Source organism: Charadrius vociferus, unplaced genomic scaffold (assembly GCF_000708025.1).
Source record: "Charadrius vociferus isolate BGI_N301 unplaced genomic scaffold, ASM70802v2 scaffold88, whole genome shotgun sequence".
NCBI classification, from domain to species: domain Eukaryota; kingdom Metazoa; phylum Chordata; class Aves; order Charadriiformes; family Charadriidae; genus Charadrius; species Charadrius vociferus.
In genome coordinates this window covers 2,435,579-2,461,452 of record NW_009649619.1, presented here as the reverse complement: position 1 = coordinate 2,461,452, position 25,874 = coordinate 2,435,579, and the positions used below count along the sequence as shown (strand labels likewise).

Sequence of the window (25,874 nt, the reverse complement as noted above, 5' to 3'; positions counted from 1 at the left end):
CATCATCTAATTTATCAGTATGACTGAGCTATCTGCATATGAATTTAGCTCATACACAAGAATCAAAATCCAGCCAGATGATCCTTCATTGTTCCTAAACATTTACCTCAAAATACTTCAACAACTAAGTATACAACACAGACAGCCTATGCTTGCCTAGCAAAAATGCTCCTGCCACATACAATTATGTTAAGGTATCTTACCACAATGGGCCTTTTAGAAAGACAAAACTTATAAATTAAATACTAACAATTCAATTAGTGGGATCAGTATAAGCATTCACCGCTTAGAAATTGGCACTTTTTGTGATCACGCAGGCTTGAAAGAAAAAGCTCTGCTGAAAAGTGGTATTTTGCTAACATCCAGTCTGTGCTTCCTTTAACTTAATATGATACTAGTAATGTTACAGCTCTGTGCACTGAGACATGTTGAACTGCTGAAAAGTAACATGGCGAGGACCATGGTTATAATTTTTAAAAGAGCCTACCTGACTAAAATCCTAACAAACTTGTTGAAAAATTGAAAAAAAAAAAAAAGTTTCTAAGGGTAAATAGAATCAGAAAAGAAGACTCTTTAGTTGCAAAACAGAACAAACGAACTTTCAGAAATGGCATTCAGCCTAGTTTGGATTCCATCAACAGAGAAGTCTCTCTGCAGAGAGACAGAGCAGCAACATTATCCATCAACTTGCCCTGATAAATGATTTTGGTGAAAAATACATTTAGGATAGTTACTGATGGAGCTGCTGTAACTTCATCCCTGACATATCAATTCCCTTTGCAACGGGGAACATTTAGTAGTTATGGACTTGTGTAAACGGAGAAAAAAAAAAGAACTAAATGTTCACAGGAAAAATGACTATATGAATTGATGAACTGGGAAGAAAAATGCACAGAAATAGAGAAGCAGTCTGGGACTCACAATGGGATAGTTTATCACATTTAGCTTAATTGTTAGCAATCATGGAACATTATTTAGAAATTGCATCTGTAGCCAAGACTGTACAAATCTGTCACCTGCTGCACGTGGTGCTGAGGGGAAAAGGCAGCTCTTCAGGCACGGATTGCTGTTCACCAGCAAACTCCAATACAGCGATGCACGTGTGCAAGCAAAGGTCTAATTCTCTTTTCCTAAGGGAGGGGTGTTCACAACTTATATTGTGCTCTCTAAACATGGAACAAGCTCCCACATTCAAGGGAGGAAGGCCACCTGTCCCATCTGCTTATGTCACCCCCTGCCTGAGGGAAGACCCAAAGGCAGCACTGTGGCTGTTTAGTGGGAAGCAGATGAAAAGCATTGAAAATAGCCAGAGACTGAGAAAAACTCATCTCTCTGAGACAGAAGCCCAAAGGAACCATTCTCAGCAGCACGAACAGACAGTGGATAAGACCATTCCAGTGGGGGTTTTTTTGTTTTCCTGTTCTATCTTCCCTTCACACTGCTGTTTTATTCTGCAGAACTGAGGGGCAGCAGAAATAAGGCCTTCATGACTCAATCGTTTTGAATCTAAAGAACATGCTTGTTGCCTGACTGCCAGTCACAAAAGTCTTTTCTTCTCATTTCCTTCCCCACAGCAAAACCAGCAGCTGGTTAAGAGCAGGGCTGGCCGATGGGTGACGGCTGAAGATGACTGCTTTCCGGAGTCTCCCTTCCCACATACTGCCTTAAGCATTTCCTATCCATTGTTTAAAAAAATAGTGTAACTAACTTCATCCAGAACCACTTAAAATGATGCCAGGGATATTTTAATCTCCTTGTGGTCATTAATGCCTATTATTTTTATTACTACATATTGAAGGTAATTTTCAAAAGCAACTGGTATTTTTAATTACCCTCCTTGAGACATCTTAGCTGGGCGGGTTTTCCAGCAGAACATGCTCCATCAGCATGTCTCCCGTAGGGCACCTGAACCACTAGGCACTTTTGGACATCACGGACAACAGAGCTTTTGGGTCAAAGATGTTTCTCAGCAGGTTTCACAGGCTAAAACAGTAGAGTGTTTTTTGAAAGCTTAGTAAAAGGTTTCATAGAGTGAAATCTAACTATGTACCACAACTTCTAGAAACCACAAAACCTGACATTGTGCCATACCGTTGGGTATGTCAGAGATCCATATAGTCAGGAAATGTTGGAAAACGACCCCGGGAGAAGATAAAGGAAATGAGTCAAAAGGCGAGACAGCGCTGGCACCAAGACCAGTATTGACATTGTGCTCACTGCAGCTCACATTACCCTTCAGCTTGACAGCTGCAGAAAAATGTCTTATCTAAACGATACCATTGCTATATGGCAAGTCAACAAAGTCACAGAATTTCTTCTGCTTTGTGAAGCAGAGAGGAGGGTGGGGAAGAGAGCAGAGGGGCTGAGTTTTTTAGATATAACTCAGACAAAATTCCCTCTGGGTTTGGGATGTGCCTTTGTTAGATTATAAGGACTATAAAACGTACATGGCTCCAAAGTCGCATATGTAAGGTTATATACATATATACTCACAAATCCACTGATATTACATAGAATCATAGAATTGCTGAGGTTGAAAGGGACCTTTAAGATCATCAAGTCCAACCATCAACCTACCCTGACAAAACCACCTCTAAACCATGTCCCCAAGTACCACATCTATCCTTTTTTTAAACGCCTCCAGGAATGGCGAATCCACCCCCTCCCTGGGCAGCCTATTGCAATGTCTAATAACCCTTTCAGTGAAAAAATGTTTCGTAATATCCAATCTAAACCTCCCCGGACATAACTTGAACCCATTTCCTCTCGTCCTATCACTTGTCACCAGGGAGAAGAGGTCAGCCCCCACCTCTCTACAACCTCTTTTCAGGTGGTTGTAGGGAGTGATAAGGTCTCCCCTCAGCCTCCTCTTCTCCAGGCTAAACAACCCCAGTTCCCTCAGTGGTGCCTCACAGGGCTTGTCCTCCAGACCCCTCACCAGCTTTGTAGCCCTTCTCTGGACACGCTCCCACACCTCAATGTCCTTTTTGTACTGAGGGGCCCAAAACTGAACACAGTACTCATGGTGGGGCCTCACCAGTGCCGAGTACAGGGGGATGATCACTTCCCTAGTCCTGCTCACCACACTAATTATATATGTGATGTGTATATATATATACACACTATGATTATATAAATTTTAGTATGTAAATAATGATACATAATAGTTTATATATATTTGTATCTGTGTATACACACATATATATAAACTATGTATAGATGTGTATACGTACATATATATAAAATACATGATTCTTTCCTTCTATTCAATGATAGCTTTTTTGCTTAGAAGCTATACACCCACAATTTATGTTGCCACTATACACCTACAGTTAAAAAAAGCAACTGTTAGTTGCCTATAGTGGTCGCTCAAGCTCTGAAAAACTGTACTCCTGAACACACAAAAGGCTAAGTCAAAATTTCTATATTCTGTTTCTTTTTACTAATTATATTGATTTTACTTGCACAATGACAACATCAAATGCCTTCTAATACTGCAAAATTTTAAGGACTCACTCTTGACATAATTCACCTTTCAAGTTAAATTTAAACCTAATAAAAATATTAAAAAAACCTTTACTGCCTATTTTTAAAAGATAAAAGCCAGGTACTTCACTACGTATCGCTCCCTATATGCACATATTTACACCAAGCATCTCTGCATCCCAGACATACCTTGTTCTTTTCCATTGCATGCTGTAGTGATGCCATTTTCCACAGCACCCTCCCCATCTGAGCTTGGCCTCTCAGATGACAGCTTCTGCAGGGACAAAGAGATTAGCTGACATACAATGTTGGCACCACTGCCAAAAGAAGTGTCATGAGTCAATTTAAAAGTATGCTTACTGTGAAATATAACACATTTCAAGCTCTCATCCACTTGGAAGACAAATAGAAGACAGTAAAAAATTCAGTTTTAGAAGGTTTTTTTACATTGCCATATAGGCTTTAGCGGAGCACAGAAACCAAAAAATAGGTCTATATTTGAAAGTACAGTCCAAACAGTGAAATAATCGTAATTCAATACCTCTTATTACACAATATATTTTTAATTAATTTCTAGACTCTAAATATTGCTGTTTATTAATCTGATAGGCAATGAACAACTACATGGATCAGATATGAATAACTTCAAAATTCTCTCTTTAAAAAGCTTCACATACATTTACAATTACAACTAATCAGAAAATAGTGCACTCCTAAATGGTGCTTCAGTATATTCAATATCTGCAAAAAAGAGGCTTTTGAAATAAATTTTTAGCACTGATTATTCCGCAATGGTTGCTTATGAGATATAGGATGATGTGGGAAAGAGCTTATGCTGGTACAGTTTTGTTAACCACATTACTCATAAGTAGTGAAGCCATGAAGAAGATGTACAGATTATCCCAAAAAGAAGCAAACGAGAAGTTTTTCTACCCTTCTTCATGGCATGCATTTTAGAAAATAACTCTTTTATGACACTTCCAGTTACTTTTTTAGTACTCTGCAGGTGCGTGCAAGCATGCAAACACAACAGCTTTTGCCCTGTGAAATCAGGAGGTCTGAGCTGTCATGGAAGATTCTTTGCTCTTACTATCCCAGGTGCAATGCAATGTAACACCACTGACTGTAGCATCCTTCCACCAAGGGGGGTAGAATTTGCCATCAGGAATTTGGTGACAAAACCTTTGTCAGCAGGACTTTTAAGCAGGGTCTACAGATGGGTCTGCTCACATGGGTGCCTTGACTGAGCAGGGGTGTCAATCGGTGCGGGTAACGCACTGATCGTTCACTGCGGGGCTGTTCTCCTTCCTAATTCTTCTTCTCATATCCTGCTGAGTCAAGGCAGTAGAGACAACAACAGCCAAGTTTCTGTCTTGAGGCATGAATGCTTGAAAGGGTCTGCCAAAACAGTGACCTCAGCATGCCCAGGGAGCTCTTCATGAACTAATTTCTCAAAAACAAAAGACTTTCTCTTAAAATTTTTGTATAATCTTCGGCTATTCTTCCCTGAGGGTCACATCCCTGCTTGCTCTTTGCACTCAATGGAGAGTGTCTCTGCATCACAGCATACATATCAGACCTGCTTAGTCTGCACCCTAAACGGCTAAAGAGAAGCTGCTAATGGGTACAAGCCAGTCTGCTGGTTGTTTGTGACCAAATGAATAGATGTGGCAGAAGTCTTAATTCTGTAGGATGTGTGCACATATCCAAACAGACAAAAACGACACAGGGGCTAATAGTCTAAACCAGTAGCACCAGTCAGCCCAAGTTATTGAAGAGTGCCTCAGAAAATGGTCTAACATGAAAAAGTTAATACATGAAATCCAGAACCTAAATTAAATTTCAGCTTTGTAGCCTGAACATCCCCTAAACCATGCAGTGCCTAGCAATGTGTCTAAAATGAGTAATCACAAGGAATTTTGCATCAACCATTTTGATAACTTTACCTTTTCCAGCTCTGTCTTGTGCACTGGAGAACTAGACAATGGCCCATCCGAGTCTACCGCTCCCGTACAGTTGCTGCACACATCTTTTATAACCTTAGGAGACAAGGCAAAACTTATCAATTATTCATAAAATACAAATCAGAGAAATTACCTATGAACATGAAGGGAAATGGGAAGGAGAATCCCACAGATGTTTACTAAGCTGGCAGGTGTCAGGCAGGCTGCCATGACACCAACTTCACCACGCTGCCTCCCCAAGTCATTTTGTGCATGACCTGGAGGAGACATGATGTCTAGAGGTGGAAGGTTTCGGTTTCTAGACAAGCTAAGCTCCAAGGCTCTCCTGAGTAAAGAAACCAACAGCATTGCTGATTTCCATGTGCTAGTTTTGCAATATGAACTCAGCTGACACCACCAAATTAATTTCATTATGATGACGAAAAATTGGGATTAGATCCAAGGTCCCGCATGTCAAAGGACAAGAGTTTTGCATAATACACCACGCAGCTGCTTTTTTTCTTTGCTATTGGAGAACTAATGAAGTGCTGATCGACTTACAGTTAATCCTGCACAGTGGTATTTTGTGGTATTTTTGTATTATACTTGCACATTGACATAAAGGTATAGGTCAAAGTAATTGTAAATGTGTTCTCGGAAATGGGAATGACATTAAGTATGCTTTTAAAAAGTTAAAGAAAAATCCAGAACCAAATTCACGGAGATTTTGACAGAATCTGAAGAGCTTCAAAACCTTAAACTAAAAAAATATACCACGAGTAAAGACATTTGATGATTCCCTATAGGCATAATTAAGTTTTTTATCTCCTGTGAGGTTATCATCAACCCATTATGAGTCTGAAATTGCTCGTGCTGATGAGAACGGGTCCTGACTCTCCATCGAGATTCATGCCGAGGGGGTGCTGAGCTCCACACCGCTGATTACAGCCACGCAGCCACGCAAGGACAGCAGAGCCGAGCACGCTAAGAAAGGAAGGCACCCTACTCTGCTGGAAGCATTGCCGCTAGACATGCAAACCTCCCCCTTTGCATGTACGTGCACGTGTTTACATATCCAGCTCCTCCCTTCACACTGTTTGCAGCAAGCCTGGCTGGCGGAGAGAAGGATCTGTCCTGAGAACTCCCAGTTCCAGGGAAAACAGCAATTAGCTAACTGTCAAAATCCAAATTTCTTAAAAAGAGAGGAAAAGCAAACCAGCAAACATCTTTTTAGTTTTGAACTGAGCCATTTTGATGTGGAAAACACTGAAGAGCTAAAGATGGCACCAAACAGTCCTTTCACAGCATTGAAGTTCCCTTTAAGGGTGAAGCTAAACAAATCAAACGTTTATGGGCTTAAAAAGACCCTATTGCTACAACTCATAAGCACATCATAAATTACAGGCAGGATATGCCATAAAGAAAGAAAGAGCACCAGCCCCATTTTACAGATGGAGAACTCAGGAACAAAAGAAAAATTAAACCACTCATTCAGTGTCACATAAAAAAATCTAAGCAAAGCAGGGAAATGAACCTGCACTTATTTCTGAGCTACTATCTTAAAACACTTCGGCATCCTTTCTTGACTGCCTGAACTTCTCTATATCTTGTCCTAGAAACGTAAGCACAGTATTTCATGGCACTTGGTGTCCTTTAACAGAAAATTTAGATATATCTGTTGCAGAGCATTTGCACCTCGGAGTTAAACGTAGCCCTAAATGCCCCAAAATCTTAAGATTTTTTTTTTTTTTTATGTGTGTTGTTTTATTTTCAATTCCTGTTCCTCAGTATGGTGTAAATACACTGCTGTTTTCTTCTTAGAGAAATGTGACCGTGCAGTTTCTGGGAACATTCATTTCTGTCTCCTGTATGACCCTAATTCAATGGCTCATGTTTTCAGCATCTGCTCACACCACACAGTTAGTTAATTTTGGCAAAGGCAGATAGTAATGGGAGTTACAGACAGAACAGAGGGAAATGATTTGGCAGCACTAACTGAATAGTATGTGCAAAGTCATGCACTCAAGTAAATCCGGTTCTTATCATACCTCACATACTTAAGGAGAAGCTAAAGTGTTTAATTGGGTTGTAATTAAATTTTGATTCAAAAAATTACACACTATCAAATGGAAGTTCACAGCAACATCTGAAGTAAATGCATATTCAAGGATCGAACACTTCATTTGGGTTCAAAGGGTTCACTGGCAAAGACTTGCTCATCACCTTCTATGTGCAATATAATTGTGTTCAACGCACGGCATAAAACTGATGCTTCTACAGCTCACCAGGATGAAATGCTTTTAATATATAATGGTTGCCTGGATGCTCTCTCTATAATTACGTTTGCAGACAGCTGCCATTATAAATGTGGTTTTCACATGCTTATAGCTTTAACTTAAAATTTTAAGGATAAAACATTCCACCAGTGTTGCCAACTTGCATAATTTCAATCACAAGACTCGGCATTTTTGTCAGTTTTTTCTATGCAGTCTCCTGGAGTCATATGAAAACAAAAGATCATTATTTTCATTAAAAATCATTGTGAGTGAGAGTGAGGAAAGGAGGTCAGCAAACTTTTATCCATTGCAATGAAATGTGCAAAAATATGAATAAATGTAACTCAGTGGCTCCAAAACTAGAAAGCAAATAAAGCAAATCCCCAAATGTGTTATTTTTAATAAAATGGCATAATCTGGAAGGCTGTACTGAGAATACTTTATAATGGCACATACTCCATTAATAGTTTAAGTTTTCCCACACATTAGAAAAAGGAAATCATTCTCTTTTTCTCACCACATATGCCTTTGTACATTACATATACACACACTCAGGGTGATCTGCCAGGAAAATCAAACTGACATCATGAACAGACTATGTATTCAAATATTTAAAAGATATAAGAAATGCAATCAGAAAACTGAAGACCTTTCATTTCTTTGGATAGCCTCAAAACTAAATACATTTAAAATAATCTTCTGTTATTCCATTGCAAGAATTTTAAATACCACAATTATCATTACAATGTTACAATTAGTAGACTTCAGAACTGGCTCTTTCAAATGTAGACCTGGAAAAACCTTGTGCAGCCTGAACTTTATTATTATTCCTTATTTATGTTATTGAAAGGTCTTGAATCCCCAGCTGGATCAGGATATACACCAGTGTATCGCGCTGACTGCAGTGACATGAGGAACAGAAGGGAAATAGTTGCAGGTACAAAGCTGGAAAGATTCCCTGCCCCAAGCCATTGACAGTGACGGGTGAAGTCAGTGGAATTTCTGCCACGTGGTGTGTCTGGAATACTTCTCTCTTTGAAACTATCTTACTACACAAGCACTAACATTTACTATAAAACCTTCATATTTTAAATGACACACCATGACTGGAGGCAAAATACTTACCCTACATGCAAAGTCAGAAGAATCAAATTAGATTTTTCCAGCTACCTTCAAAGATCCAGGCGTCAGATAAAAAGCACAGGCTATGCAGGAAAAGCAGAAAGCCAGCTGCTTGCCAGCCAGACCCTGCCACACAGAAACCCAACAAACTCTGAGTAAAAGTACTAAATTTGTAGCTGGTTCCTTGTAGGTGACCCCTTTGGGACCTGACAAGGAATAAGACTGAGTCTTCCTGCATTTGAGGAGTTTGCAGACCTCTCTCCTGGTGGATACCGTGGGATCAGTTCAAGCCACAGGCTGTGCTCACCACAGGGATGTGATTACAGCATCTCTTCTCGTCTCGTGTTTTTGTGGAACTCACTGGAGAAGCTCAGACTTTTAACATGATCAACTTCAAAAGTGATTAGGGAGAAAGCTGACGGCCTGACTGCACATTTGCTTCACTTCTGTATGTAACCAGGCTAGAAATCCATCCAGCCAACCCACCCCCCGTCCCAATCTACCCACGTGTTTCGCAAGTACGAGCATTGCTAGAAATGGCCGAATCCTCTGCCTCTTGTCTCTGCTGCTTCACCCTGAACATAGGAAAATGGTAAAGCTGAAATCTGCTTATGCACAACACAGCAGAGGGAAAAGGGTTTGTATCCAGATGTAACTTGGTATTTCTCGTTCCTGAAACACTCCTTTTTCGGTGCTGGAGGAGTACAGACTTCCCAGGACTTTTTGTCATTTTGGCATGACTAAATTCTCATTTTCTTTCTTTTGGACCCTTACAAACTACACACACTAGCATCCGTCTCCTCCTCTTTAAGAGAGGACCAAAATTCTCCTAGCATTTTGCAGACAAATGCCCCACGGAGTTTACCTAGATAAATCAGAGGAAAAGCAGAAATTACTCACATCATAGCCTATGCTTTAAGTCCCCAAAAGAACCCCCCCTTTACCTTCTGTACTGGAAAACTTCATTCTCAAGCATCCCCTAGCCTGAAAAGATTCACCTTTCTGCCTAATTGCTGTTTGTCTGTACAAAGCGGGGATGAAATTCTATCAGAGCAGAGGCCAGCAAGCCTATCTTTAGTGCCTGCGTATCCCCTTAAAAATACTTCTCTGACATATTCAACCAAGACAATTCCTGTATCCTTTCTCCTGCGTTATTACCATGAAGTCTATTGCCATATATGGCCACTGGCTCAGGCAGAGCCCAGGGGAGGAGGCGCTGGGTGGCCGGGGAGGGCGGCTGGAGGCATTGCTGCTGCAAGAGTAGATGTACAAGGGGAGACGCATCCTCAGCCCAGGTGATGCAGAGATGCAGGCCGCACTTCAGGCTGTAAATCTGAGCTAGGTATGATTTAAATAATTTTCCATCCAAAGCTGCGAGTAGGATAGAGGAGGAATACTATCTTGTGGTGAAAACAGGGGATCAAGCCTCAGCCCTCCTGGGTTCTGCTCTGAGATCTGCTACAGCTTGCATTTGTGATTTTAGCCAGGAACTTAAAGAAAACTTACCTCTGAGAAAAAAAAAAAAAACAAATAGGATGTTTGTGGTTCTGTACTCACCAATGGATTTTTTTAAATTTACATATGCATCTGCTTTTTTTATGTAATGTATTGTTTTCCATGGTGCGGATCCCACAAACACACCCTGGTTCACAGCCAGGATGGGGTACTCCAGCTCTGTCAAAGCACTCTGGCAGCAGTCCTGCAGGCCGGTCAAAGCCCTCACATGCAGCTCGGTCTGCCGCGTCTCCAGATCATGCCCCAAATACTTCTTATGCAAACATACTGACCTTGCTGTGATTTCTACAAAGGTATCTAAAACCACCTCTTTGAGACAAGTAAGTCCTAGGAGGTTTAATTGAGTTTGCAAAGCCTTCACTGCTGGTGATGGTGTGCAGTGGAGAGAGAACCCAGCCCGACTGCCTAAGGGACACAGTATGTTCCTGAAGTTACTTATAAACTAACAAACACTATATGGAAATCACTTGTACTGAGTATACATCCCCAAACCCACTTTTTCCAGTCAGTTTTAAGGCACGATCATTCAGCACTTGCCTCGACTCAGCTACAAAATGGAGATAATAACCTCTTTGGGGAACATTACTGAAGCCAAGAAAGTAATGTTTGAAGTGTTTTGAGATCTCTAGCTGGAAATTCCCATAGAAAGTAAAACCAGCCACATAATGTTTACAGTTACAAGCTCACTTTTGTGGTGATTTAAATTGGTAAAAGAAGAGCTCTGTCAGTAGTTTATTCCTCAGTAAAACTCACTCCACATTAAGACTGGAGCCCAGAAGTTACTTGACTCCCCTCACTAAGCTCAGGGCAGTGAAAAAAAAAAGATGTTTTCGAAGACTTTTACGAGACAACATGTGGTTATCAGAGATGGGAAAGGGGTAAGACAACCAGATTAACAGCCCTACAAGGAGTGTTGCAGGGTCTTTCAATGGCTGGATACAGTCTTAATTTTCTTCTCTCTTCAGGGCAAAAAATCCCTCTTATCACGACAAGTTCAGAACTGACTGAGCATTGTCAAAATGATAGATGCAGAAATGTCTACTTATGCCTGAAAGATTCACTGCTCAATTACAGAGCCTCAACTGAAGAGATTGCTGCAAAACGACTGAACACCGTAAAATGAAGAAAAGTTAACAAAGGGTACCTAACGCTAGGGAAAAATGAAAATCAAGGGCAGTACTCCAATATGATGGATTGCCTCTCATGCATGATAAATCAGAAATACATTTTGCAATAGGCAATGCTAAGAGAAAGAGAGAGCCTTGGGACCAAACACAATGACCATTTCCTTCTTCTACCGGTCTTCTACAAGAAGCTACTTCAGAACTTAATTTCTTTGGCATCCATGTATTTTTAATACTAAGAGCAGTTTTCTGTGGGCGAGGCTGAAGGTCCTGCACACAGAACACATTCATCTATATGAATGAAGCCACTAAACAAGCATCTTCTTGTAATGTCATGTTCTTAGTAGTCCTTTTATTTTTAATGTAGCGTTTTCCAGGGACACCGACAAATAAATGCAGTTTCAACCAGTCCGTTGGACATGCTGAGACAAACAGGGAGATTTAAGACCTTGCTTGACCACAAATGCACAAAAACGCACACAGATGCACATATACTCAGGCGCGCATGGAAAAAGCTCATGTTTGGGTCTGAGTGTGTAACTGCACACATTTTTTCATGTACATTTTTGTGGGAACGTTTTAGGACTCAAGTCTGGAAAATTCCACCACTTTATGTTGCACACCATATTACTACTATGATCTCAGCTCTAGCCTGAATTTATACTAGTTACGCTCCTCGCTCTGAAAGCTTGACAGGCTCTTTGGTGACATCAGCTATCTTTTTTCATCAAGCATTTGTTAGCTGGTAAACCTGAAACTCCCTTTGTGGTTTCCAGTCTAGACTTTAATTTGCACTAGGTTTATCAGCTGGCTTTTTTGGTGTCATCTTTACAAAAAAGGGCTAAAATATTCTGCATTTATTTCGCACTTGTCTTCCAAAAGATATTTTAAAATTATTTGCTTAAGTAAATGTATTTTCTACCGGTTACATATGAGTTTAAAAAAAAAAAAAATCTGGTTCAGTTTTCATGGGAAAATCCGGCCTGCAAAGCCATTCTGAGCTTTTCAAGCTCAACAGTAAAGCTTTAATTTGACACTTACACTTACATATGAATTCATGAGAATGCGTTCCTGAGTGATAACCTGGCTCCACTGGCACGTATTGGTACAGTATCTTTGACAGAGAAGGCCTGTTATGATTTTAAAATGTGGCTGCAGAGACCTTTCTCATTGTCAATCTCTGAATCTACCCATTTTATTATCCACAGAAATCATACATGGGTGACAGAGCTGGGGACGACCCCGTCTCTGAGTGACAGGCAGGGAAAGCTCAAACCATTTCTCCCAAGACAAAGCAGTGATCTCCTTCTCAGCATAGGAACTTCTCAACAAGGCCACACGTGATTTTCAGAAGCTCATTTTAAGTAAGGCTTGAATGGGAAAAAAATAATTATTTTTATAATAATAAAAACCCCCTTAAATCTTGCTGCATTTTTAAAAATACAAAACCCAATGGTTTTTGGTTTTTTTTTTCTCAAAAAGCTATACTTCTTCTTGAAAGCCTTGGAGCTGTTGCAAGAGCTGCACAGACCATTTTTGGTTAGCTGTTGGATAGGCAATTTGTACTACACAGAACAGAGAGTGCTGCAGCCACGCTGAGGACTTGGAAGTTGAGCATACAGTAGCGTTGCCATGTACTTGAAAGAATTTTTATTAATAGAGAGCTTTGCAGCATGAGGGAACTAAATAAAGTGCTGTAAGTCTGCCTCCAAATGCTTTGCAGATAACACACTGTCCGGCCATTCACCCTCGGCACAAACAGCTTTGTTAACATGCAACTGTAAAAAAAATTATTATTTTTTTTTTTTTAAAGTAGCAGGAATCTGGGATATGGAAAAATCTAGCACAGCTCTGTCTGCCTGTGTGGAGAATGCTTTATGTACAATTTAAAAAAACAAAACAAAACAAAACATTTTTTATGAAAGAAAGTCTGATAAATGCAAATGAATCCAGCATTACTAAACCCAAGTTTAGAAGAACACAGGAAATAATGGTGCAGTTACTATGATCTAATTACAGCGGAATTCCCTTGGAAAAGAATACAACTTATGAATTTCTTTTCATTCCAATCAGTGTTTTTGAACCTTTAGGTGAATTAGTAGGAGACTTGGATGGTGCCAGATTTTAAAATGTAAAAACAAGATACTGATGTTAGAGGAAGCCTAACAAATACATGCCTGTGATTATTTTCTATTAAAAAGACAGCAAAGAGTGCATTTTCTAAGCTAAGAGTCAAACTTGCAGTCAAACCCAAACACACACGCACAGAAACCGCACCCCCCAAAAGGTATAATCAAATATTGCAAAATAGGAAATTACAGATTAATTTTCCATTTAGTAAATTAGCCCATAGCAGAACTCATACCTCTTAAGCTGTATTTTACGTCCCCCTCTTCTGCAGAAAAAATATCTGCCATCAGGAAATTCCTATGTGTTTAATTTGATTGTATTTGGAAAATAGAATTTATTCTTAGAAAAATAAGTACCATATAAGGTTAGATCAGAGCGCAGCATGGAGAATGCCTGATGAGTCTTATGCATTCAGACTTTTACATGAATTTAAAAGGCTGAATTTCAAGGTCTTTAAACACGCTACTGAAACTGCAGCGATAGTTTCCCACACTACTTCACTGACCTCCACATTTGAGACTGGCAAAGTCCAACATAAATACTAGTAATCTGGCCAGGATCTAAAACTGCAGCTCTTGCATTGGGATTTTCCACATTTGCAGACACCAAACAGAAAGGAGTGGAAGATGACAAAATCCCATTTCTCAGAAGTCTGCATTCCCAGAACAAACCATAACAGATGATACCCTGTTAAACCAGGATTAGCAAACTTGAATTGACTTCAGGAAGGTGAAGGGTTTTTCTCCATCCACAGCAATTTGAACAGGTATCTCCTCAGAGATCCCTCTTTTTAAAAAAAGATGGTTGTGAGGTTGGTATGTCCAATTTTTGCATGGTAGCCTATGGCAGTTATGCATCTATATCACTCCAAAAAGCAATCTGGGTGCCAGCCGTCTCCCACCTTAGGGAATTTGAACCTTCAGCTTGCTACCAGTGTGCCCTGACCACCAAAGCTTTCTGGAAAATGAGCTGGAGATGAAAATGGGAGAGAATTCACCACCTCGCCTCTCGGTGCCAGGCAATTGTGCAATTAGCAGTGAAAACCATACGCAGCAGCAGCAGCTGTGTAGTACGGAGCTGCTGGCTGCCCAAGGAGTTGCTTTAAGGCCTGAACATTAAGTCTGTATTTCTGAGGTCCCAAATTAGACGGGATTTAAGCGGTCTGGATTTGCCTCAATGTTACTGTCTATACCTCAGTTTTTAACAGCAACCGAGCAGGCACCCACACTTTGTGGGTGGAGAAGTTCCTGGTCAGAAATCCCCCCTTACCTTTAGCCACTGCTCTGCCTGCTCTTTGCTCTGTACTGCCAGGACAAGGGCATCTGCTCCTTGGTGCGAGATTTTCAGCTCGTGCTTCTTCTTTTTGCTGTCTTTGGGAATGTACGTGATACTGCAGTCATTCAGGAGCAGCTCCATCTGGGGCTGCTGGTCCTTGGAACTTTTGTAACACTAAATAAATGTACGGAAAGTTCAAAAGTTAGATGTCATCTTTCTGAACCTTGTGGGAAAGTTATTATTATATAGAAATGCTATTTTTTAATTTCAATATTTTCTGTGCACTCCTTTACCACATACCACAGAGTTCAGCCAACACCAACTTTGTATTTCTCCTCCTCATCCCCTCTGTAAAGCAAAATAACTTCCAGGCTGACATTAATAGTCATCTTTTATTGCAGGACAGGTACAACATATGGAGAGCATTAAGCTTCTCTGAGTTATCCTTATGACTCAACCTTGACCTTGATCAGGTAGGAAGAGGATGATTTAGGATATGTGCTCACATGTAGCAGCAGAATAAACTTGTACAGACTTTAAAGCCTTGATGCTTACCCTGCCCTGCAGCAACAGCCCAGCGTATCAAGGCAAACCCACACCAGTGCCTACACGCTGCAGCTACAAAGGCACTGGCACACGCCCTACTCAGCTGTTCTTTTTCTTGAGATAAGTACAAAAATTCTCACACTGTGGAAAGGTGGCAAAGTTGCAGGACGGTAACTTTTTTAGCTAATTCAGTTTAATCAGTCACTGCACAAAACCGCATAAATCTCCACTTTAGTTTACTCTGTCAGCTCCTGGATAAAACTATATGACTTACCTGATGTTTCTTCCCCTAATAGTTAGTGCTGTCAATGAACAGCCATTTCACTGTGGATCACTGATGACCTGCTCTAGGTTTAAATTGGTGATCTAAAGATCAAGGGCTTCACGTTACATAGCTTGTCCTATAGATCTAGTCCCTGCTCCTGTCTTCTAACTCATCGGTATAGTTGAGGTTCATCAAGCCATCATAGAGTGCCAGACTACAAAACAATGTTTAATTGTGTATTTGATTGTCCAGTTATTTTATACACTTATGTAAATTGGGCTTTTACTCATACAAAAAAGCAGAAAGGCTAAAAAGGTATCTGATAATAAAGACTAACTAGTATACACATACATAGAATAGTTGAGTATAAATGTGAACAGAGAAAATCACATGAACTTTTGCATGCCTGCAGCAGTATTCATATCATGATGCAACTGTCAGGAAGACAGTAGCTGTTAAAAGTATGTTATAAACACTACAACGTAGGCTGAGCAAATACAGCCACTCTAAACCAGCCACTGCAAATCACTCATAATCCTCCTTCCCTCTCCAAACCCCATTAACTCAAAGTTTCTCTAGCTTGGTCACAGATTTTAAGTTTGTAATATTAAAAAAAAAATAAGGTTTCAAGCTATGAAATCTTGAAAACATACAACATTAGTCACTTTAAGAAGCAATAAACAGCATATAATTCCCTTTATATTAATTTAAATATTTTATTTATAATTATACATTACTAAAACTGAAGAGAGTGTGTGTGTATATATATTAAAGGACTTTAAGTGAAAAATTATTCCCTACCAGAAGGTATTTCTAATGTCTAATTCTAATTAAAATATTTTGGTTTTATGATGACAGCTGCATTTATAGCACAAGCAATTAATAATCCCTAAGGACATATATTTGTTTTACTTGTATATCTCATAAGTTAAATGTCTAAGTCCTCCTTCAAACAATAAACCAATCTTGTGTAACTTGGTCGTTAGACTCCTATTGTGATTTTTATTTTCTTAATCCCTATTACAGAATTACTGAAAGACAATCCCTATAAGAGGAAAAAAAAAGTGCTTTTCAGACCACACATGTGGCTAAAGGAAATGAAAATAGAAAAAATAACATATTTCTATACAGAACAACAAACCTAATTGTAGAAGAAATATTGTGTGACTTCAGAGAAAATCTGTTTTTTCCCCTCTTTCTTTCTTTTCTTCAAGCTGTTATCAGATGGTCCTGAAATTTAATATGATCCTGGTATACGGTGACAAAAATGTGGACTAAGCATAATGGCATTATAAAAATATAATACAAACGAAATCGGAATCAACATTCTTTTCGACACTAAAATAGAGGAGGACAGAAAAATTAAATCCTCAGTAACCACTGAGAACTGGCAAACTAATTCCAACTGTATTTTTGGAAACCTCTTACCCAGATACCTCGATTTCAGCTCCTGTTATTTCCTATACTGCCACAAGCATAAATGTACTTGGAGAGCGAATACATCCGAGCTATTTTGTAAGAGTGTCAAATAATGAGGTTCTACAGAAAATGTTCTCTCACCTGTTAATCAGCTTTTAACATTTGGGATATTGCAGTAATTATTAGTTACATACTTAGTTACAACTGTTGGAAGCACCAGACAGGAAGACTGGGAGTGCCTAAGACCCCAACTTATTTATTACTGTAAGCATTAGTTCGCTTACAATGACACAGAAATTAGTGTTTCCCTCAATTAGGCTCTCTTTTCAGAAAACAGAGAGACATCTACGAGCAGATAATTTACTAACTTCTGGAATCTTTTACTGGTATCTCCAATCAGAAAGAACCATAACAGATATGCTTAAGGAACAAACATACCCACTTCTTTCTTTGCTTTCTATAATGCAGCTGTGCATCATGTGAATACTGCATCTGTAATTACCCCAGAACAGATGGCAAAGGTTTAGTTTAAAGTGTATACATTACCACGGCATATGCTGCCAAGTGAATTCTGCGTCTAACAAGGGACTTTTCTCTCCAGCAGTCTGATCCAACAGTTCATACACAAAGCTCCCTATGAGATTTTTGGTCCGCAGGGAATGAAAGATTGGATTTACAGTTTCAGCAATTTTTTTTCCAAATGAAATATGTTAGAAGCTAATAGGCCAGGGTTTCTTTCCAATATCAAGGAACTGCCTGCATTTAAGTTTAAGTGCAATAAAAATCAAAGTTCTAAGTGGCTAAATGATACACTTATCCTTTCAGTGGTTCTCTGCTTCTTGGGTAATTCATGACCAAACTCTTTCGTAAGGTTACTGTAGACTTGGCCACTGTTTGCAGAACATATTCCAAAACCCAGATTCCTGTAAAAATAAATACTTCATCTAAAAGGTGCAAAGAAAATATAGCTAGATAAAAACAAAAATTACCAGTAGTTTGTTTTCTTTGATAACACACAGTAGTTTGGTCCATTGCCCAAATCGTTTCTTTCTAAGGAGGAAGGCACAGATTTTGGCATCCTTCACCAGATCCATAGAGGCCTCCTCAGAAGGCCACTGATGTCTCATTTTCTTCCCCTTTCCATCCTCCTCCTCTTCATCGTAGGATTCGTAAGAGCTGCTCATAGCATCCGAGTCATAATCTTTAAGAAAAGCATAAAAGCGTCAAGTTAAAACACTTAGCAATGAAGTGTACGGAAATAACTGAAAATCTCAACAGGGTTCATTTTAAGCAAAGGTTTTGAAAGCCAGCCATGAACAGATTACTGTTTCAGTGCTCAGTAATATCACTACATTAAGTTAATAGAGTAAGAGATCCCGTTCCATTATGAAATTTTATAGACGACCCACACTGATACCTTGGGAATTTTAATTGAAAGAATGAGCTGGGAATAAATAGAATTTTAGGTAGGTTTTTTTTGATCTTCAAAATATTACTTAGCAGATACGTTCATGTTTTGTAATTCTTTTGCAGAGAAACATCTTCATCTTGCCCAACTGCGTAATGAAAAATGTAGGCACAGAAATGTCAGTATTAGTACAACATACTAAGAAACAAAAACTGAATATGACAAAGGCCACAAGAGTAAATTATGGGGCACTATCTACCTATCATAACATTGTATGTTATATCATAACAATTCTCAAATACAACATGTGCACTGATACAATTAACTTTGAATAGACAATGCTGTTCCTTGAACTATGGCTTTTGCTGGAGTTAAAGGCATTCTGCAAAAAATGTGTTGTTATGTTAGCCTTAACAGTTTAATCCTGCTCTAAGTTTGGTGGTTAATGGCAAGATTCCTTTTTAATTAAACAATCTTTGTTCAGGCCTGTCATTTACAACAATGCAATCAGATCTAGCAGTCCCCTAAAATACAAAACTAATTTGCCATTATCACAGAACCCTTTCTTCCACCATCCATGCTTATTTGTTTAGGTAGACATATAAATAAAGCTCCTCAGATAATAACACCTGAAGGCATGTTTGTTATCCACTGGCACACAGTCCCATGGAGGAGACTTGATTGGAATATTTTCAATAGATGAAATTTCATCCAAACATTTCAAGTAGACTTTGATACATTTTAGGCCAGGTGCAAGAAAAATCTCTCATTTGCTTTGGCTAGGTATTTGGGACACAGTTGGGATGTAGGAAGGAGATCTGGGACACTTGGGAAAAGGACAATAGAGTGGATTGCTGGAAAGCTCATTCTAAATCAGTTCCTCCCTACGTGCAAAGTCAGAATGGGATACACCCAGACCTCACATCTCTGAATCAAGACTAGATATTCTGATACTATTTGTGTTTTCACAGAAGTGTACAAAATAGCTTATCTTCATTCCAAAGTGAAATGAAAAGCTCTTAAAACTTTTTTAAAAATTTAATTTAATTGCCATTTTCTGGTCACTTCTGCTATGGAGCGTTTGGTTTGGGGCAGCTCCATACAGGCAAGTGGTAAAAGCCTCAGATGGTTAAATTAATTGAAGGAAGTGCTGATCGAGACTTCAAAGCAGAGATTGAAATTTTGCATGTGGCTCACAAGCAGTCCAAGTCCAGATTTCATGTTAGCAATAAGTTGTGTGATCAGCAGAGGGACTCTGCTGGCACAGTACATGCAGGTTCATCCAAATCTGTTTGCAGGAGGACGAAAGCCAACAGGAGCTTCTGAGGCTGACATTTCCGGACTCCCATCCTCACACAGTCTAATGGGAACTCTGGGGACCTCTTGCCATATCCTGTCCATTAACTACTCCCCATGTTTCTCTTCGCCTTGGGTTGTGGAACTCTTGGCCAGAGTTTGCTGTGTGACTCACACCAGGAAAGGTGACCACCCTGGAGGACCCATATCATCTGGGCTGAAACCTTTGCTGCTCTTTGCCACATCCCGCTTTTATTCTTTGTTTCTCCAAACTGCTGTATCAAGTCCAAACCGATGCTTTCAGGCTCTGGGCACAAACTAGCTTCTAATCACATTGTAAAGTAACTATTTAACATAAATATCATAGGCAGTCTACTACCCATACATAACAGCTTTAGCAGACATTCAGAAAGTTACGCAGAGAAATCCAGAGCATACATGTAATTTCAAAGGGTTTGGAAGCAGTATTACTTCCAACTAATATTCACTGTGAACTGAATTTGAGAAGCAGTAAACTTCCTATTAAAAAATGCTAAATTGAGGAAGCAAACTGTGTAAAGGTAAGTTGTGGAAAGGCTACTAGTGACTAAATCCTGTCATCTCTTACTGTCTCATCACAATGGGTAATGAAAGAGGCTTGACAATAAACTACAAGTAAGATCTGAAAACCTCTCGTGTACATGTTCAAGTCAACACACTCTTAACCATTTGAATGGTTAAGTACAATAAGAAATCAGTTTCATATTTTGTCTTTTTTTTTCCCCAGGCGGTCCTTTAGCAGTGCTATTAATATTTGTTCTATTAATATTTTTCTGCCTGAGCATGGCTCTTGTTTAATGACAAAACACAAATCAGCAGTTCACCGGATTACAGGGTGTAGGAGGACCACCCTGCAGCATTTCAAGGGAGGAAATGAAGAGAGGAGTGATTTTGCTGCTCTGCTAAGACTGTACATTCCTTCATTTGCTTTACAGTATATGAAACTCTTTCTTACCTTGAATTTTTGAGGTAAATTAAGATAACCTCAGTTTGTGCAGTGTACTTAACCATTCAAATCCATGAAAATATTTAGGATATCAGCCATACAAGTCCATTAATAATTCTGTAATTAAAGTATCTATATCCAGACATTTAAATATCTGTTACTGTAACTTATCATCTTACTTGCTGTGATTTTGCTATCTTTTCTCATGTCCTGAACTCCTTATCATCTCTTTTAATTTGTGTTAAAAGTATTCAGGTCTTCATCACTAATACAGTTGCTTTTAAATTCGACGTGCTATTAGTAATATATCTCCACTCAAGCAAAACTTCCACTAAATCCAGTGTGTGTAGTGTACAAGTATTCTAAGGTGACTATGATGTGTTTTACGAACAGAGATATCATTTAATTCATTTGTTCTGGTTCAAATAATACAACGGCTATAAAATCGGGGAAGATATGCCTTTAATCTTCGAGCCATAGAAAATAATAATTAGTGATAAATCAGTCACAAGTAATAAATTAACCCAGCCAATAAAGAAAGCAGCAAAAAGGAAAATCTTTGCAACTTTTTGGCACATGATGTCCTGTTGACTGACCCTGCGTAAATGCTCACAGCAGTCATTTCATTGGTTCACCAGTGTGCTCCCAGCGCAGTTCCACTGAAGTGCACCGGTCTTTGCATAAGTATTTGGATGTGTGAAAGAGCATTTGTGTGTCACAGAAGGACGTTCTGGTGGTCAGTTAGGAGGCAGCCCTCTGCCTTTTGCACTAAAGGAGTAGTCACAAAAACACTGTTATGTGTATCAAACACAGCTTGTGAGAGCCAATATGAGTGATTTATCCCTATCCACGTCTCATCAGAAATGCTGCAAATCACATCTTTTCAATAATTCCTTTTTTCTTTCTATTTGTCTACTTCAGCAAGCAATTCAGTGCAACAGAGGCATACCTGCAGATCTGCAGATCAGCACCAGTTTCTGAGACCTCTACATTTACAGTATCACCGGTTTAGAGGGGTTTACTCTGGATGATACTTAACTCTGGATTCCTGGTCCAATGCCCCCACCATGTTCGTGGTTAAAATCTGTCCAAAAGACCAGGGGCTGATTTGGACCCTCTGTTTCCAGTACCAGCTGAAACATGTTTATGTGCACCTAACTTGAGCTCCAGCTTTAGCTTCCTGCAAAACGAGCTTGGTTTGTGCACACCAAAACAGTTCTGCAAACCAAACCAATGCATGGCCAGTGAGGACAAGCAGAACTGTCCCCCAGTGATCAAAGCCACACTTACGACATGTCAACACAGCACTAATAAGAGATGTAGGTGCTGAATACTAAAAAAGCTGAAGGACACCGGAATTACTAGTTGCTCAGAAACTGGTCTGGATATATATTACTCACTGGAAGTGATGTACTCGGGAGCCTTTCCAGGACTAAGAGGCACTGCCTCTTCATAATAGCCTTCAGGAAGGGAAGATGTTGGTAATGGTGGAGGTCCATTATCTGGTGGCTAAAAAAAGGAAAAAAAGAAAAAGTGAACATCCATGACTCATGATAAGGCAGCAGAACCCTCTCGCATGTACTCCAACGGAGTCCTTTGGGGATATAAACACAGTATCATCCTGTTTGCCATTGTTAAGGATGGCAAAAGCAAGATAACTTCATTGAAAGAAGTCCTTTCTACAACAGCATGAAGTGGTAAAAATGTTGAAAAGATACAGTTCTCTATTTAAGAACTAGAAACTCAAAGGGTCTACATAGGAGAGAGATTTCTGTGCATAGACCGTTTTACAGTGTTAAGGCTTATCAATTAGTATTTTACATCTAAAATAATTTGTATTACAGCAGCGAACAACAGTTTGGTTGAACAGTTTAGAAAAGCTAAAAGCCTGGGGTGGCAGAGATAAAGGACAGATAATTTAGATCATATTTTCATGATGTATTTTGTTTTTCAATGGCAAGTTAATTCTTCACATAGACATTAATTTTTAAAATGCTCTTTCTACATAGTGAAAACTGAGCTACAACCAAGGAAAAGTTTGGAACATCGAGAAACTATTATATGATAAAATAAATATTTCAAATACCAGGTCAAATTCTAAAATGCCTCTTTTCTAAATATAAACCTGTTTTAAATTTAAAACTGACTGACTGCTGGTATGTTGATACAGTAACAAAGTAAATTTAGTACTCTATGACTTCTTCCATATGACTTTACTGTTCTATTTCCTTAACAAGTACCAAAACAACTGTATTTTATAGACCTCATTCATATTTGCCACAGGTTTTTAGTTCCGTATTTTCATATTAGAAAAAATACTGAAGTCTTTTTCCAACACCAGTGGTTTATTGTATGATTACAGAAATATAACTTGTAAGCAGAGTCTCATTTCTGCAGTAACATTTTTTCAGTACATCCTTCTCTTTTTTGGTGCAATGAAAGAGATGTAATGGTGTTTGTCTGCACTGGATTGATCCAGTCTAAACTCAGCTAATGAACAGAGATAATGAAGTAAGAAACTAGTCAGGGTGGGCTTTGCTCATGGCCAGACACAGACACATCTGGAGTGCAATTCAATGGGATGAGCAGTGTAGAAGAGGCATAGAGCCTTCTTCCATGTAATATAGATGAAGCCAGAATGACTACACTCCTCTTTTGCTATAGACCTAAAGTTACCCAGGAGGAAGCTGAGCTTTAAGAACACATGGCATTAGCTGTAATGAAATTACTTCTGTGGGCCCTTTCAGGGCTGGATTCAGCTATGCAGAGTTCATAACAAGACATCTCCAAATCTCACTACCCATTATACACCTATGCTAGACACCTAATTCTTAACAACATCACAAGACAAGTACCACCCTTAGCGTGCTCTGCAGTTAAATTCATATCGAGTAAGTTATTCCACCTTGCAGGTAAGTGCTTGTGTGTTCCCCATGTGCAGGAAGGCAAAGAGCTATCAAATAAACCTGCCCTTCAGCTCATCCAGCGCTGACTTCCCTTTGTCCTCTGAATAAAATCAGAAACTTCCCCATGAACAATGAACCGATTCGTGACTGAACACTGAAATTCTTGGTCAGATTGAGATTTACACTAATATTACTTCTATAACAAATGATACAGCCAACTTCATAGGTCAAACTCAATTACAGATAAAAGATGGCAATTACTGTTATCTACAATGTGAACCAAGTGAGTTTTCCTCACAGACCAGTTTTGCAAGAGAAATTATCTGTCAAAGAAGCAAAATAATGAAAAAACACGACTTTTAGCAGAATTTCCCTGTGATTCTGATGAAAAAAAAAACCCACCCAAATTGCAAATCTGCACATAATCACAAAATAAATGAGTCCTTCCAGGTTAGCTGCTGCTGTGCAACAGGCGTAAGGGACATGGAAAAAATATCACACATTCGTTAATATTGGAAAATTGAGAGCACATTATGAATTTTGCCCTACACACCTGCACACATCAGCTCTGTGTGGCCTGAACTGCTAGACACAATAGGGAGAGCTGCCTCCAAAGAGTCTGTATTTTCTCCCTTCACGCAGGAGGGCAGAGCCTTGCTCAAGTGAATCCGGGTCAAGGTTTGTTCCTGGGGCAGTGTAGATTCATACCACTCCTTTCACAAGACAGATATATTAATGTCTTGGTCTAGCCTTAAACTATTTTCCCCATCAGGTGTATGTACGATATATGAAATTCCTATCATTATTAAACCTAATTCACCCAGGAAATACCCATGCTGAGAGTCATTCCAATTTTGACTTGACACAGCACCAAAGTTTCAAAGCTATCTTTTATCCAGAAACAAATGAGGCTCCAATAAAGATCTAGGGGGGGACCGAGGAGAATCCTTTTTTTTAGACAAAATCTCATTCAGAAAGAAAGAAAAAAGGAAATGAAACACAAATGGTGCTTGTCTGAATTCGACCCTGCTGGAGCACCAGTTACTTCATACAGCTGGGGCGGGCTGGGCTGCGCAGCCAACGTCAACACAGATGGAATCCATTGCTGAATTAACCAGGCCCTCCTTTCTGAAATGCATTTTGCAGTGCTTGCCATCACATAATTGAAAACAATTATAAAAAAGATTTTTTTTTTTTTTTTCAAAAAAAAAATTATTAGGAGAAACAGAAACATCCAACACGAAATACTTTCTGATTAAAGCAAGGCTGCTTTAATATTGAAAGAAAATCAAACTGATTAAAAACAAAATAAAAATACATGACTCATATCTGCACCATAAACAGCTACATCTTTTGGGAGCTATGGAATACGTGAGCGAGCATCAAGAAATGTAAAAACTACACCTGAGCATTCTGGTATTACTTACTAATATTTACAGTGCTTTAATTGTTTTACTACTGCTAGCTGTATTGTTTAATTCTTTCAACTTGGCAATTCTTTAGTGGAAGAATTTTGATGAAGTTATGAATTATGAACTGAAATAATTCTTGATTCAATAACTTCTCATTAGTTTACCTGAAAAATAACAAGGCAATAACAAGGCCATAAAGCCCACAAAACTATTTACATATTCTATAGAAAGATTAAATCTCAAAAACCCTAGGACGTGTAGTTTGAGTGGTATCAGGAGGAAAGACCTGGCAACTTGCAAAGAAGGCATTAGCACAAATCTCTACACTTTTTTTCTTTTATGACAGGCCACAAGGAAGAAAACTAGAGAATGCTACCTTTGAAGAGAAATAACCTTGCTTAATCACGGGAATAGGAACTGAGTTAGAAAAAAAAAATTACCATTATTTTGATCTCACTGGAGGAAAAGGGACAAAGATGAGTAAGAGATTGTTACCCAGAATAATACCAATAATACTGAAATAATACTGATAAAGGCATTTGTCAGGTGCTAGGTCAAAGACCAAATGAGAGATGCTTTATTTGAAACCAAGAAGCAGATGGGGTGATGATCATAGAATGGTTTAGGTTGGAAGGGACCTTGAAGATCATCGAGTTCCAACCCCCCTGCCATGGGCAGGGACACGTCCCACTAGACCAGGTTGCCCAAGGCCGTAGTACAGACTTGAGATCTCTGAAGACATTAAAGACTGGATTGTTCAAGGAAT

The 25,874-nt window shown here is 39.2% G+C and overlaps 1 protein-coding gene across 2 annotated transcripts in view; it reads right to left on the bottom strand.

Moving 5' to 3' along the window:
- The window catches only part of AFAP1 (actin filament associated protein 1), a 64,683-nt gene that overhangs the window by 24,495 nt on the left and 14,314 nt on the right, over positions 1-25,874 (bottom strand). For both annotated transcript variants that reach the window (XM_009890526.1, XM_009890527.1), the window contains exons 3-7: positions 22,191-22,299; positions 18,091-18,302; positions 14,866-15,045; positions 5,433-5,525; positions 3,676-3,760 (exon numbers count right to left, since the gene is read on the bottom strand). In XM_009890526.1, the coding sequence (XP_009888828.1) occupies positions 3,676-3,760; positions 5,433-5,525; positions 14,866-15,045; positions 18,091-18,302; positions 22,191-22,299 (679 nt within the window). The remainder of the gene's footprint in view (positions 1-3,675; positions 3,761-5,432; positions 5,526-14,865; positions 15,046-18,090; positions 18,303-22,190; positions 22,300-25,874) is intronic.